This window comes from Microtus pennsylvanicus, chromosome 3, assembly GCF_037038515.1.
Source record: "Microtus pennsylvanicus isolate mMicPen1 chromosome 3, mMicPen1.hap1, whole genome shotgun sequence".
Classification (NCBI taxonomy): Eukaryota; Metazoa; Chordata; class Mammalia; order Rodentia; family Cricetidae; genus Microtus; species Microtus pennsylvanicus.
Window position 1 is genome coordinate 20,898,415 of NC_134581.1, and position 16,365 is coordinate 20,914,779.

General features: G+C 46.3%; 1 protein-coding gene across 2 annotated transcripts in view; it reads right to left on the minus strand.

Moving 5' to 3' along the window:
* Ryk (receptor like tyrosine kinase) overlaps positions 1–9,412 on the minus strand; it is an 80,447-nt gene extending 71,035 nt beyond the window's left edge. For both annotated transcript variants that reach the window (XM_075964840.1, XM_075964839.1), the window contains exon 1: positions 9,086–9,412. In XM_075964840.1, the coding sequence (XP_075820955.1) occupies positions 9,086–9,269 (184 nt within the window). In that variant the 5' untranslated portion in view covers positions 9,270–9,412. The remainder of the gene's footprint in view (positions 1–9,085) is intronic.
* Between the last annotated feature and the right edge of the window lie 6,953 nt (positions 9,413–16,365).

Consider the following 16,365-nt stretch of genomic DNA (forward strand, 5'->3'; position numbering starts at 1 on the left):
CTGACTCACTAGTTTAAATCACTGTTACCAGGCAACAGTGATCCCTGAACAAAGACCCCAAGTAGGTGAGTTCTAAGGTTACAGTGCAGAGGAGGGAGGGAGGAAGATGGTTCATCACAGAGTCTGATGGCAAAACCCACATGGCTGAAAGAGAGAATTGGCTCCTCAAAGTTGTCCACATGAATGTTGTGGCATGTGCATGCACACAGATAAATAGACGGATGGATGGAGATAGACAGACGGACAGACAGGGCTGAGGAAGAAACTGAGGCAACAAAGGTAAACTAAGCTTGTAGCATACACCTGTAACCCAGGTACTCAAGAGGCGAAGGCAAGAGGGTTGCTGTGAGTTTGAGAAGCCAGCCTAAGCTACAGCTTGAGTTCTTGTCTCCAGAAACAAAACAAAACAAAAAGATAGTAATATGTTTAAAAAAGGTCAAAATCCAGAAAGATAAGATTCTAGAGATACGGTTCACAAAACAATTACTAGAAAGGAGAGCTAAACAAGGTAAGAAATTCAAGGTCTGGAAGGTTGAGTTCCAGTGTCCTGATGGGGCATGCATATAAGGAAACCATTCAAGGGCAGAGAAAGTTTAAAAGTGAACAGTTCCCAGCACTTGGATTCTGGACCCATTCCCACCAGCCAGACTGGAGGACCTCATGCTTCACGGTTTGTGGGGATAAATAGAGAAGTGTCTTGACTCACTGGTAAGGAATAATGAGCCTGTTTACTTTGTACTGTTTTGTCCCATCCAACAAAACTTATAAGCAACATCCAGAAGACTCAAACTGTTTCCGAGTAATTTAACTGCGTCCCAGAACAAAATCCAAGCATTTTTAAAGGACTACATAAATGTTCAGCAGCCAGACATGCTGGCACATACCTACAATTCCAGCATAGAGGAAAATGAAGGAGGATCATATGTTCAAGGCCAGCCTACACCATAGAAAAAGGTTCTGAGTTCAATTCCCAGCACCCACATGGTGGCTCTCAACCATCTGTAATGAGATCTGGTGCTCTCTTCTGGCTTGCAGACATACAAATAGGCAGAACACTATATACATAATAAAACTTTAATAAATAAATAAATAAATAGTTCTGGTGTTGCTGAAGAACATGTGTGAAGTACCTGGTGTATGTAAGATGTGTGTGCTCTCTCTAGGTTACAGGCATCTCCCAAGTTAGGAGCTGTGTACATTTTATTCCAGCTTAAAATGTAAGAACGACTGTTACTCAGCATTGCCATTGCTGGGAGCAGCAAAATAAACTGTTCAGAAAGCACTTACTACACAACTCGGCCCTACACACACGTGTTTTGGCAAGGAACGTTTTAGGAAGTCCTACACAAGGGAATGCTGTTTGGTAACATCTAGATTAGAGCATACATCAACAAGAATAACACACAAAAAAAGTGTATCTCCACTATAATTTAGAGTAACTTAATGGTTTGGTCTCAAGTACAGGATATTCTTATCTCTCAGACTGGCGAGATCTGTAAGACAGTGACATAATGCCAGCAAAAACTAAAGCGATGCTTGACAATGTCTCAATTCCAAGTGCTCGAGGAAAGAAATGGGCACCTTCCATTTACTCTTGAAGTGAACCTTAAAACCCAAGCAGCATTTTAGGCAGCACCTTCAGAATTCACTCATTAACTCAGGATGTGACTCACAGGGGACAAGTTTAGCCATAATTGGATAGAATTTTCCTCCATATGTGCAATGGGGAAAGAAATTCAAACCCACAATTGCACAATGTCTCAGCCCCGCTCTCCCAATGAAGAACACATGGGCTCGTATTAAGCTGTGCCAATACCACCAACCCCAACGTAACGCCTAGGGTTAAGGGTTCACTTCAGGATGCTAACCCTCTCCCGCCAAAGCTGCCCTATGGCAGGTTGTGCCAGTCCTACCAGCACGGAGGACATCAGCCCTCCCTCCCCAACCAGAATTTAGCCTCAGATTTTGGAAGAAAGTCTGGCCGGGAAGAATAATTGGCTCATCACAGTTTTCTTATTCCTCAACTGCCTTTCCCATAAAGACACCCAAATCTAAACCACGGACTCTGAAGAAGACCTTCTCTTTAGCCCCAAGGTCTCCTTCCTTTAAGCCTCCCAATTCTTTGCAATAAACCTACCCCACCTCTTTACCTGTTCCCCCAACCCATGAATCATGACAGGTGTCTTAACTATGACCAAGGGGCCACAAGTTATCTTTTCTATAACCCAGTACTGACTACATGCTCCTTTTCCTAAATTCTGCTTAACTTGTTTTTAAGTGATTTGTTTTGTTGGCTAGGTTTTATTGTTTTGTTTGGCAAGGGGGTGGAGGGTGGGGGTGGGGGTCAAGAGTCTGGCCTGGAAGTCCTGATCTTCCTGCCTCCACGTCTGGAGTGCTGCCCAAATGCTTCAACAGCTTTCCCTTTCTAATCCCTAATCCACAATCCAAAAACCTCCCAGTTGTCCTTGTCTCTTCTTTGCTCCCTGTTCTCATCCCAGCCACTTCCGAGTTCTGTATTTCACACACATCTGCCTACACACCCCATGCCACCCTCTCCGCCTGGCTTCAGTGCTTCTTTTTCTCTCTTCTGCCTGCCCAGCTTAACCTTGAGATGTAAATGATTTCTTTCCTGGGTTCCCTTCCCCAAATGCTCCAAGCCTCTCTTTCTTCTCCCTACAAATAAACATCAACCACAGTGGAAAGCAACCCTGCCCATCACTTAGCCCTATCAATCACAGTCAAAAGGGATCACTCCTCCAATAATGTATCAATCCCAAATGGAACTCTTTACATGGAAAAATCCTCAGCTCAAGAAGAGGAATCTAATCATTTTTAGTCATTAGCTCTACAATACATAATACTTGATTTGGTTTCAATTTTCTTCTGCTCTGAAGAGCAAGGGTCTAAAACCAGTGTGAACTGACTTTTAAATGAAATGTGAACAAGCATGGCTCTCCCAGAAGCTATTCAGTGTGAAAGGAGAAGCAAGCTATCCTGAGGAAATGTTTAACTGCTCCATTCTCTCAGATGCTGTCTTCACCCCTATGCACTCCTATGGACCACAACTCCCTGTCACAGTCATCACTGTCACCATGACTTCCTACCCACTAGCATCGTATTCCCAAAACCTCTGGCACTGCTCCAGCAGTTACAGAACACAGGGCTATGGCAGCAAACCTAGGAGGATACTGACAGTAACCAGGACCACAAACTAGCACTGCTTAAGATCTGGCTTAACTGCAGCTCTTACAGGACTGACGGAAGCAGCAGGGACAACTGAGTCAAGGCCTCGCTTTCTCAATGTCCACAACACCCTGAATCAAGGTCCTCACAGTTAAAATGTGGACACTGATAGCCAGTATTGTAGTCCGTTAAGGACAGTATTAAGAGCCATAGGCAGGGCCTCATGTGACATGGGATTAACCCCCTCTCCCCACAAGAGCTGGGAAGTCTTCAGAAAAAGCGGACTTCCACCAGGACCACATGCAAAGGGCGTAGACTAAGGACCCACTACAAGCCTGTTTCATCAGTGCTAAGGTAAAAACCTCCCCCTGCATCAGAATTCATGTTACGATTCTAAACTCCAGGTAAGACAGATAAGTAAGCAGGGCCTCTGGAGGGGACTAGGTCAGAACGATGTGAGTGGGACTAGTGCCCCTGTAATGAAGACCACAGAGCCCACTCCACACTCTCACTGTGTGAGAACACAGCTAGGATATCTATGAAGCAGAAAGCAAGCCCTCACCAGAAACCTACCCACCAGCACTTTGATAGTGGCATTCCCAGCAACCAGAACTGTGAAAAATACATTTCTGTTGCTTCTAAGCACTTCAGTTTGTGGGATCTTGTTTCAGGAGCCCCTGTGTACAGGGTGAAAGCGGCAGTACACACCTATGAGGACGATGCATTTGACACAGGCAAAGGATTCCCACACATCAGCAACACTGCCTCCACCACTCTCCCTACAAAACAACTGCCACAAGTCATCTTCAGTAAGGACCAAGCTTAGCTGCCATTACACAGCTAAGAACGTCTCAAGGCTTTAGACAGTAAAGGAACCGCATATATCAAGCCAAGATAGGAAGAGGAAAATATCATATATTTTAGCAAACTTTTGCTGATGGAAAGCAGGTAGAGGAGATCACAACCTCATGATCCTTCAAAGGCTCAGTTCTAGATGTGTACCTAGGAGGTACCAAAGGCTGCCCGGAAGTCAGGACTCACAAGGAAGGAGCCACTCTGCAAATACTCAAAGCTGCAGGTCCCCAGGTTCAGCAAGAGACCCAAGGTCAAGGAAATAGAGCCAAAAGGGAGGGGATTTTATAGCCAGTAGTCAAAGCCTATAACCCAAAGGGTGAAAACTTCCATTCCTCCCCCAGCCAGGTAGTCCAAATCCTGACAGCTGATTTATCACCCAGCATTCCAGAGACAGGAAGTTTCCAGAGGCTTCTTTACCGACACTGAGCAGAACCCTAATTGGATACAAACTCTGGTGTTTTGGACAGGCTTCCAGCACAAAGTCCATCTGCACTGCAGCAGACATCAGGACCCATCCACATCTCTCCTGTCAATCCCAGGAGGCATCAGGATTCATCCTCATCTCTCCTGTCAATTCCAGCAGACACCAGGACTCATCCACATCTCTCCTGTCAATTCCAGCAGACACCAGGACCCATCCACATCTCTCCTGTCAATCCCAGGAGGCATCAGGATTCATCCACATCTCTCCTGTCAATTCCAGCAGACATCAGGACCCATCCACATCTCTCCTGTCAATTCCAGCAGACACCAGGACTCATCCACATCTCTCCTGTCAATTCCAGCAGACACCAGGACCCATCCACATCTCTCCTGTCAATCCCAGGAGGCATCAGGATTCATCCACATCTCTCCTGTCAATTCCAGCAGACATCAGGACTCATCCACATCTCTCCTGTCAATCCCAGCATCTCACTCCTACTAACAAAGCCAAGGATCATCCATCTATGACCATAAACAGAACTGAAACAGAAAGGCCAAAAAAAGAAAAAGAAAAGTAATACACACCTCTAATAAAAATGAAAATGACATACTCATAAGACACAATGAAATATAGAGAACAAAAATCCTAAAACTTACAAATATTTTTTAAATGAAAGGGAAAACTCTCTGTCTACTAGCTTCATTACAAAGAAATAAAAGGTAACATAAGAAAACTTCAAGATCAACTTGGAGACTCAATAGACACAGGACAGCCATCTCAGAAAAAAATATATGGGAAAAAATAAGGCATAGGATATTATTTAAAAAGTGAACAGAGGGCTGGAGAGATGGCTCAGTGGTTAAGAGCATTGCCTACTCTTCCAAAGGTCCTGAGTTCAATTCCCAGCAACCACATGGTGGCTCACAACCATCTGTAATGAGGTCTGGTGCCCTCTTCTGGCCTGCAGGCATACACACAGACAGAATATTGTATACATAATAAATAAATATTTTTAAAAAGTGAACAGACCCTCCCAAAATTGGAAGACTTTGCATCCAGATTAACAAATGAACCCAAATGCTTGCTTATAAAACTTCAGAATACTGCCAGGCGGTGGTGGCACACACTTTAATCCCAGCACTCAGGAGGCAGAGCCAGGCAGATCTCTGTGAGTTCGAGGCCAGCCTGGTCCACAGAGCAAGTTCCAGGACAGCCTCCAAAGCTACAGAGAAACCCTGTCTCAACAAACAAACACACAAAACACTTTACAATGCCAGAGGAAAACACTCTGAAAGTCTAAAAACTGTGTGTGGGGTGGGAGGTTAAAAATGATTTCAGATCTTTTATTTGAAATTCTTACAAGAAAAAATACCGTTAGGATTATAAACAAAAATCTAAAATTCTAAAGCCAGTCAGACTGTCTACAAAGTGCGAGGATAAAATGAAAATGTTCAGACATGTTGGGCCTCAAATAACTTCTCCTCCCCATGCATCCCACCATTCTGAGGACTGTGCTGAGGATATACACAATCAGCAAAGGAAAGCAAATCAAGAAAGCAGAGGGCATGAGACCAAAAGAGGACAGAGGAGGCACAAAGTGCTACTGTCCAGCCTGAAGCAAGAGTGTGGAGGACACTAAATCAAGACATCACTAGGAGAAATGCAATGGAACTAACAGATGTCCTGAAACGCTACCTGGAAGGAGGGTTGGGAATAGGGGGGAATCAAAAGCACTCAGCATGTACCTGAGGGAATACGGGCACAGACACAAGGCAGACTAATCAGAAAAGCTCAAAATCCAACTCTTTGCTCCTGGGGAAACAAAAAATGGGGTGGGGGTGGAGTGGCCAGTTTCTATTCAATTCAGACAAGGACAATGTATTTGTATACAGTATTATCAATACTGACTTCTGGCTTTAAAATGCACTGGAGGGGTTCAGAGGTTAAGAGCACTGGCTGCTCTTCCAGAGGGACCTAGGTTCAATTCCCAGCATCCCACGTGGCAGCTCACAACTGTCCGTAACTTTAGTTCCAGGGGATCCATCACTCTCATATACTTGAATGCACATGAAATAAAAATAAATCATTTAAAGATTTTTTTTAAAAACTGCATTGGAAAGTATGGTTTATAGGAATGATTCTGGAAGACAAATGCTCATTCCACTCTGGTGTAGAAATTCAAAAGAAAAACAAGGAAAAAATAAAGAGAACAGTTGAGAGAACTATGACCACTGGGGGAGTGGGGCCCACAGAACAAAAGGGCCAACGGCAGGGAGGGTACCGACAGCTTCTGGGTTAAGCCCTCTTTTGCTTTGGATTTTTTTTTTTTTTTTTTTTTTGCTGTGTGCTTGTAGTGACTGAATTAAAACCACTTCTATCAAGCATGACTAGTTCAACATATAAAGTTGTCACTACTGAGGTCTAAGTTTTTACTTGGCATTCTGAACCCACTGTCTTAGAAACGCTCTGAAATGAAGATTAGCTTATCTAAGCTTTTGGAAGGCATTCAACCATGTAAGCATTTGAAAATATGTAGGAACGCACTATTCCAAGTAGTGCACACCATAACAGCCACGTTCAGGAGGCCCTGCAGACATCCCACTTCTTACTCTGTGCCACCCAGACAAAGCCAGAGAATCCTTCAAAGGCAGCGCCTCTGCATGTGACATTAAGGGACAGAAAGAGGCCCAAGCTCTGGTAGATGAAGATTTAGACGCTACCCTAATAGGTCAACTCAGTTTGCTCGGCAGATAATACCTCAGGGTGGATGAGAGAGAACTAGGAGGCAAGCTCCCCACCTCCACATCACACACTGCTCACTCGCCGGAGTGAGCATAGTCGAGAGCTCATCAATCCTAAGAAAATCAGTTCCTGGCTACAAAGGAATCACTTCAAGTACTAATGAGCAGTGGTCTCTTTTCTAACAGGCCATAATCAAACTTCTATATACACAATATCGTCATGCCTTAAACTTAGTCTGCAGCCAGCAAACACTGTTTTGTGTGGGCATAAACTATATATGTAATGTATGAAATAAGCCATGTCACCTCAAGCAAGTTATTTAAAGCCTCACTTTCCTCATCTCCAGTGACATTTTTACCCCACTGGATAATAAGAAACTGAGAAGAAGCAACATGTATAAGTTTACACTGCTCCCCAGCAAGATGGCTCAGCAGATAAAGGTGCTAGAAGTCACAGTGGATCACCTGAGCTCAAGTCCTAGGACCCATATTGTGGAAGGGGATAAGCTACTCCCTCAAGTTGTCCTCTGACCTCCACACAACAAACACATCCTGGTACACACACAAAAATAAATAAATAAAGCAAGCTCCTAATGTGCAGCATATCTACATACTTGTAAGCACTCGGTCCATGTCTGCAGCTAGCTGTTTTTGTCCCCCACTTCCATCCAGGCTGAGACAGGAGAAGAGGAAGTGCATGTTGATAAAGTCACAACTGTGTAAGTTCTTTCAACAACAACAACACTTTACAACAGCATGCCTAGCCTAGGAGTTGCTTTACAAATCGTCATTTTTCTTAAGCCCTTCTCCCATGTTCCAAGAGCAACTGAGATGCAGTTTCAATTCTGCTAGACGAAATTCAGTCTATAAGGAGGATTAAGACAGGACGTTACAAAAACACAAGTCCTCTTTGGTTAGAATACGAACCCACACGTATAGCAAAATCTAAACAGTCTGCTAAAAGCAATTTCATTCCGATGCTGAGCTCTCTCAACAAGACCTCAAGAAACTCCACTAACACACTACCAGGCTGGCCTGTGAGCTCGAGGCCAACCTGGTCTACATAGTGGGTTCCAGAACAGCCCGGGCTACACAGAATCCCTGTGAGAGAGAGAGACAGAGAGAGAGAAAAGAAACTCCTCTAACGCACACACACAGAGAGAGAAAGAGAGAGAGAGAAGGAGGGAGAGAGAGAAACATGCGCGCCCACTAAAATAAAAGTGACAGAAATGGATGTTTAGGAGGCGAACTTTTCAGTTCCTACACTCCACTCAGAAACGCCACACCCTGAGACCAAGAGGACTGCCTTAATGCACAAAAGGTGAAAGTTGGGTATGGTCAACAACCAGAGACTTCCTTCTGATGGCTGGTCAGGCCTTCCTTGAAGGGCTGACCTTCCGAATCCAAAGTTCCAAACGAAGGGGGAGGAATCATTTTCCAAACGGACTCCCACACAACGGAGCTAACCAGGTAAATGCAACCACCGACCGACCCAAAGCAAACTTCTCGCTCCTGGGTCTGCAGAGCAGGCGAGTGGCCTGGAATTGCAGCCCCAGGTCACACTCAACGACCCCCAAGCCCAACCTCAAAGCTGCAGGTCCGGTCGGCCTAAGGTGTGCAGGATGCCACACACCCGGGGCGCCCGGCTCACCTTGCCCCACTCGCTAACCAGAGAGCACGCGCGCAGCAGCGTGGCCTCTGGGCCACCCACAGCAAGCTAAGGGACGGCCACCCAAGTCCGAAGCGCCGACTCCGAGACTCCGGAGCTCCGCGGCCTAGAGTGACACGCGCAGAGAGGCTGCGGCGAGAGCGGGCGAGGGAGCGCGCGCGGGCGGGCGGCAGCACCGCGGGCTCACGAGGCCCCGGGAGCGGCGCCACTCACCGAGCAGCCGGCGCACCTCGTCCTCGCTCAGGTAGAGGCTCACGCTGGGCCCCGCAGGAGCGGCGGCCAGGGCCGGGGACCGTGGGGCGGCGGCGGGCAGCAGCGCCAGCAGCAGCAGCAGCAGCGGCGGCGGCGGGGCCCTCAGGCCGCCGGTCCCCGGGACGTCGCCCCGGCCCGCGCGCATGGCCGCCGCCGAGCAGGAGCGTCCGCCGCCCGCCGCGCCTCCGCGCACCCCGGCCCCGAGCGCCTCACAGCCCCGAGCCGGGGGCGGCCGGCCAGCTCATAGCGCCGCCGCTTCAGACCCGCCGCCCGGGAACGGGAGGGCGGGGGAGGGAGGGAGCTACCGGCGGAGACGCGCGCGTGCGCGTGACCGAGGGCGCGCACGCACGCTCCGCCCGGCTGAAAGCGCCCGGGTCTGGAGCGCGCGTGCACGCCGCGTCGTCGCAGACTTGAAGTCGTGGTAGGGGCAGCGAGTCCTGGTTGATATAAATAACATACGTTGTTTACATGTGTGGAATGTGCAAAGAATGAAGAAAATAAGATAAAGAGGAACAAGTTAATACAAAAATAATGAAGTGACCTGACCAGGCGAAGGGTTCTGGGTGGTGCAGCCTCTGTAAAGATAGCCAGTCCCTGGCCCACGTTGTTGATTGTTGGGGTTGATTGGTCCACGGTAAACCTCTGGTCCTTCCATTCTTCCCCAGATGCTCCCCAAGTCTTGGGTGCATTCGGATGCTGTTTTGTTTAGTGAGACGGTGTGGGTAAGTAGTCTTCCCTTATCCCATCATCAGAAGCCAGTCTTGACCTTTGCGAGTCTGTTCCCTGGGGTTTGTATGCCCCACACTTTCCAGAAAGACCTCGGCAAACTTTAGTAAGCTTGTTTTTATTTTATATCTTGGCTTTTGGTCTTTTGTTTGGGCTTGGGTTTTGGTTTTTTTTGAGACAGGTTCTCACTACGGAGCCCTTACCGGCCTGAAACTTGATCTGCATACCAGGCTGGCCTCAAACTCAAAGAAATCCGCCTGCCTCTGCTTCCTAAGTGCTCAGATTAAAGGCGTGCGCCACCATGCCCAGCAAACTTGTTTTTATATGTGACGAATTTGTATTTCTTATTCTAGTTCTACTTCGCTGTAAATCAACAAGTATCTGGGGTTTTAACCTGTGGTCCATGCTCCCCCCGGAAATATGCAGCATATGTATGCTATGAATTGCTGTCTGTGTCCATGGATGCTTCCACATACACCAAAGTGGTTTTTCATTTCATTGCTTGCTCTAAGAAGCCTTTGCTCCCTAAACAAGCTAAGTAAGAATCTCTGATACGCGCCAGAGACTCTGAAAAGGAATATTGGGGAGTTGGAGTTCCCTACCATGACAACCAAGCTCACACCAAGAGTTGTCACTCAGGTTGGCTCCCAAGTGTTCCGCCTCAGTTCCTCCGGACCAGGGTCATCCCATCCTTGTAGCCTGTACACTGACCTCATGCCTCCCTCCGTGCCTGTGGAGAGCAGCTGCTCTCTGCCCTGCCCGGCTTCAAGCTCACAGTTGCCCCGTACACACTCAGGTCCTAAGAGATGCTATTTTTATCCCCTGCCAGGGCAGGAAGAGAAAGGCTGAGGAGGGAGGGAAGTGTTGGACCATGATTTTTTCCCCCTCTCTCCTGTAGTGAGAGGGCTGGATTCCATTTGGAGACAAGCTGGCCTCAATTTGTCAAGCTTTAATTCCCCAGCACGGAATACAGTGCCCATAGCCCTGCAGGAAGAGACTGGGAAGTGGGCATGAACTGAATGAAAAGCATGCCATCAGTGACTGGTGGAAAACACAGAAGTCTGCTGTGGCCACTGCTACCTCGTAGGGAACAAGGGCTCCTTCAGGAAAGACCTGAGGCTGGAAACCCGCTGTGCGGACAGGGCTCTCTACTCAAGAAAACAAAAGGCAGGTGGTGATTGGGGGGAGGGGGTGTGTTACTTTAAGGCGAAGATACAGCATCCACATTTTGCAACAAGCTAATAATCCCCAAGGAAAGAAGCTGAGGCTTCCAGAGGACCTTTCAGACGTCCACATTTGACCAATGACATCTTGAGACAGTATGATCCCAGAGCTGTCATTCAAGGCAAGCTAGATTCTGGTATTTACCAATGGTGTAGCCTTGGGAAAATTTAACTCTCTGAGCTTTGGTTTCCTCGTTTATAAAACAGAAGCACTAAGGCCTGACTTGCAGGGCTTTTACAAGGACTTAATTGGAGAAGCTATAAATAAAACACCTGACCAGACACCAGGTACACGCTATGCTTGCTATTATTACTGTTGGTATAATGAACCCTTCGCTCTAGTGACCACTTCTGTGAGTTTCATCACCAAACACTACCAAACAGTTTAAATGTGGAATTTTCGACAAGTTCCTTTGCTAATCCTGAGTGTGGCCAAAAGCCTGTGCCCAACATACATACATTTTTGCTGGGCCAAACATGAGGCACTAGGGACACAGGAATGACAAAGAGCTTCCTTGAGTGTTTAGAAGCAGCAATTACTAACTGTAAGTTTTCATCAGTGCTGTGAAGGAAATCTTAAAGGGCCCCTGGGTGTGATTTCCAAACCAGCTGCATCACCAGGGAATTATAGAAATGCAAATTCCTGGGCCTCACCCCAGACTAAGAGGAGGAGCAACTAGAATGGGGGTGGGGGGCAACCTGTGTTCTCAGGAGCCCTAAAGGTGATTCTGGTACTGGCCACCCAGTGAAGAAAGGCTCAGCTCCCGCCTCTCCTTTGATGTGTTGCAGGTGCCTCCCCACCTCCACGCCCCCACCCCATCACCCCGTCACCCCATGGCGCCTGCCTGCCACTCTCTCCCTCACAGTGTGTTCTACCGCACCAGCGGAGTCATCCTGTAAAAGCATCAGCCTGATGCGTCATGCACCGGCTTTCCGGTGCCAGTGTCTCCCTAGCTCACCCAAAATAAAAGACAGAGTTCTTGCAAGATGTGAGGGCAGTTCTCAAGTCCGACCCCTCACTCAACCATGCCTTCTAATGGTACCTCCTACTCTCCTCCAGCTACCATGGCTGCAACTGTGGCTCCCTGACTCTCCTTCCAACCTTAGACACACAATCTTTCCTCTGGCTTGGATTCTTCTTCCCTCTGACATCCATATCGCTTCTTTTCTCACCTTCTTCACATCCGCATTCAATGTTAATCTCTGGTAAGAATAAAATAGCAACACTGTGGGGGCTGGAGAGATGGCTCAATGGTTGGAAGCACTGACTGCTCTTCCAGAGGACCCGGGTTCAATTCCCAGCACCCACATGGCAGCTCACACCTGTCTGTAATTCCAGTTCCAGGGAATCTGACACCTTCACACCAATGCACATAAAATAAAGTTGTTTTAAAATAAATATATCTATCTGACATAAAAAAAATAGCAACACTGTTATTGAACCCTCAGAAACCAAGCGCAGACTCTTCCTGATCTCACACCATGGTCCCCACACTGTGTAGCCCTCTAAGTCTCTTCTTTCCCTTGCCAAGGTGTGGGTGGCAATTTCTGACATTTCCCAATATGCCTCAGCATCTAGATGCTGGGAAGCTCTGGCCTCAGCCTGAGGCTTCTTTGCCCCAGGGAAAATGAAAGCCACAGCTGCGACCACACTCTACAAACCTACCCCAACGTCCTTGGTTTTGCCTGTCACCGAGGCTGACCTTATTCTTCTCCAGAAGGACATAATTAAGAAAAGTCAGAAAATACCATAGCACTTGGTATTCACTACTCTGAAAGCAGGCCAGCCTTGGGTTTGAGATGCCACAGGATTGGGGCCTTGGAAACACTGCAGGCTGGTGGGGGAGGGGGGGAGGTGGAGTTGACAGGTGTTCTTTGCATGGCTCTGTTATAGTCTCAGTGATTCCACTGGCTAGTACCCACAAAGACAGATATCCAGGCAACCCAGAGCCCACAGAGCCAGGGATGCCCGCACCCCTAGCTTACATCTGGTTACATCTCCACAAGCGAGCATCATCTGCTGGATCACCTGAGAGTGCACCTCTGCAAACCTCCCTCCGTCTGTGCTGGAGACAAACAGCAGGGAAGCAAAGGCATAGAATGTGAACTTTCCCCTCCACATGTGCCTTCACTCTTCTTCCCTGTCACCTAGCTTGGTGCTTGCCCCATAGCCCTTTCTCTAGGCATTTGCACATATATTAGATCCACAACTGTGTTTTAAAATTTTCCATGGTTTACATGGTTGTGATGGGGTTTTTTGTTTGTTTTTTGTTTTGTTTTTGTTTTTTGCTTTGTTTGAGACAGGGCTAGTATCCCAGGCTAGTTGAGGATGCCCTTGAACTTCTGATCCTCCTTCCTTCACGTCTTGAGTGCCGGGATTACACACCTGTTCCACCATGCCTGGTTTATGTGCCTGCTGGAGAACAAGCCCTGGGCCTCATGCATGCACCACAAGCCAGCCAGGCTCTGCTGTTAACCCCATGGTTTGCTTCATCAAAATCCCTTGAAATTTTGAGGAGTCTTGTATGACAAAGCACCCAGAGATACCCCCAGGGTATTCCTGATTCAGGGGGACCCTGAGAGATCTTATCTGTGCGGGTACTATACTTCACTTCCTTGCACACTCATCCTGGTGCATGTATATAGATGTTTCAAAGGGTGGATTCCTTGAAATGAAATCATGAGCCAAAGGGAGTTACGTTTTAATTTTGGTAGATTCTTTTTCAATTGCCCTCCAAAAGACTTTACCAATGTATACTTCTACCAAGGAGCTTAAAAGGGAATCGTACCAGTTAGTTATTGGCAACTTGGTACAAACTAGAGTCACCTAGGAAGAAGGAACCTTGTTGCAGAATATTACCTTAACTGTGTAAAGGTATGTTGCATTTGTTTTACCTTGCCTGCCTAAGGCAACTGATTGGTCTAATAAAACACTGAACAGCTAATAGCTAGGCAGCAAAGTGATGGGGGTGGGGGCAGGCGCTGGTAGGCAGAGAGAATAAGTAGGAGGAAGAATCTAGGCTTGAGAGGGCTAACAAGAGAGACACCCAGGGCCAGCCATCCAGGCAGCTGCCAGACAGTTAGACACAGAGGAAACAGAAAGGTAGGACATACAGAATGAAAGAAAAGTAAAAATCCCTAGGCAGAACGTAGATGAAGAGAAACAGGTTAAATTAAGTTATAAGAGCTAGTGAACAAGCATAAGATAAAACCAAGCATTCATTGTTAATAAAAGGCTCCAGCCCAGTGATGGTGGCGTACGCCTTTAATCCCAGCACTCAGGAGGCAGAGGCAGGAGGATCTCTTGTGAGTTTGAGGCCAGCCTGGTCTACTAGAGCTAGTTCCAGGACAGGGTCCAAAGCTACAGCGAAACCCTCAAAAATAAAAAATAAAAAGTCTCCATGTCTGTAGGCAGAGACTTTGTTCATTTCCCAGCCTCCCAGATCCAAAACAATCACAGAGAAACTATATTAATTAAAAGACTGCTTGGCCAATTAGCTCAGGCTTATTAACTAACTCTTACATCTACATTAACTCATCTCTGTTATTTTATATTTTACCTTGAGGCTTGTGGTTTACAGATAAGGTTCTGACATCTGTTTCCTTCAGCAGCTACATGACATTTCCCTGACTGACTCTGTCTACTTTCTCCTCCATCTCTGCTTGGAATTCTCACGTTGCTCTATTCTGCCCTGTAATAGGCCCAATCAACTTCTTTATTCATTAACCATTAAATGCACACATATACAGAAGGACTTCCCACACCACATGTCATGCTTTGGGGCTTGTGGTCCGAGAATGTCTGCTACAAAACCTCACTTGAAGAATTGCCTCCATCAGATTGGCATTTGGTCATGTGTATAGGTCAGTTTTGGTGATTGCTATAGCAGAGCCTCACCCATTGTGGGTGGTGCCATTCCTGGACAAGTGATATAAGAAAGCAAGCTGGGCAAACCGGTAAGCAGCATTCTACCATGGTATCTGCTTCAGTTCCTGCCTTTAGGTTCCTGCTTTGAGTTTATGTCTTGGCTTCCCTCAATGAAGAATAAACCCTTACCTCCCCAAAGATGTTTCTGGTCATTGTTTTATCATAGTAACTGGAGAAAGAAAAGTAGTACATAATTGTTTGATCTTTATTGCCTTCAATCAGCAGTGAGTTTGAGCAGTCTGGACATTTATAGCTTTTACATAACCAATAAATATAGAAAGGAGAATGTATGCACTTTAGCTTGCATTTTAAAGTATCTGTTCAGGGAACTATGAAATGGCTCCAGTGGGTAGAATTGTCTGCCAGGAGAGCCTGATGACTAGGATTCGATCCCTGGAACTGACCATCCCTGGGGCTAATGGACAAGTGAATGGATAACTGACTCCACACGTGTGCCATGGTGTGTGCATGCCCACACACACACACACACACACACACACACACACACACACACACGAAATAAAATGCTGAGTGTAATAAAGTATTTGTAACTTTGGCATGGCTTTTGGTTGGTTGTCTTCTATCTGATTTATTTGCATTTTTTTTCTGTATCCCTTGTCCTTAACTTCGCTTACTATTTTGTTTAAAGTTTGGTTTTTTTATTTTTGATAACTGATAGTCTTTTCTGTTATGGTTTCTGAATATTGCTTAAGAAGGACTGTCCAATTAACAATTTTTGCATTTTTAATGCTTTTGTGTTTTTCTCTTTAAGAAATTTGGTTTCTTATCCATCTGGAACATATGTTTACACACAGTATATGACACAATTTTATCTTTTCCATATGGGGAGCCATTTGTTGAAAATATTATGTATTACATATTGAATATTGCATAGTCCACTCAGTAGCTCTCTGGAACTTTAAGCAAAACAAGAACTTTCACCTGCTTCCACCTCCTCCTCTCTACCCCTCCACACAGAACTCTCTAGAACTCCACCCGCGGTACCAAACATGTTGCCCATGCTCGTGCGGCAGCTGAGTGCTTGACATATGGCTGGTAGGAACTGAGATGGGTAGGGTACTAGTGAAAACATACACCAGGCTTTGAAGAATGTACAAGTGTCATTAACCTGTATTACATTGGTCACATGTTGAAGTGATACTATTTTAAATAGTTTGTGCTAAATTATATTTATTAAAATTTATTTTACTTGTTTCTTTTTACCCCCTTGAAACATCAAGATTGTTCAATATTTTATTTTAATGGGTTAGATTTTTTTCTCTTTTTAAAATTTATCTTATTTGCATTGGTGTGAAGATGTCATATCCCCTGGAACTGGAGCTACAGGCAGTTGTGAGCTGTCA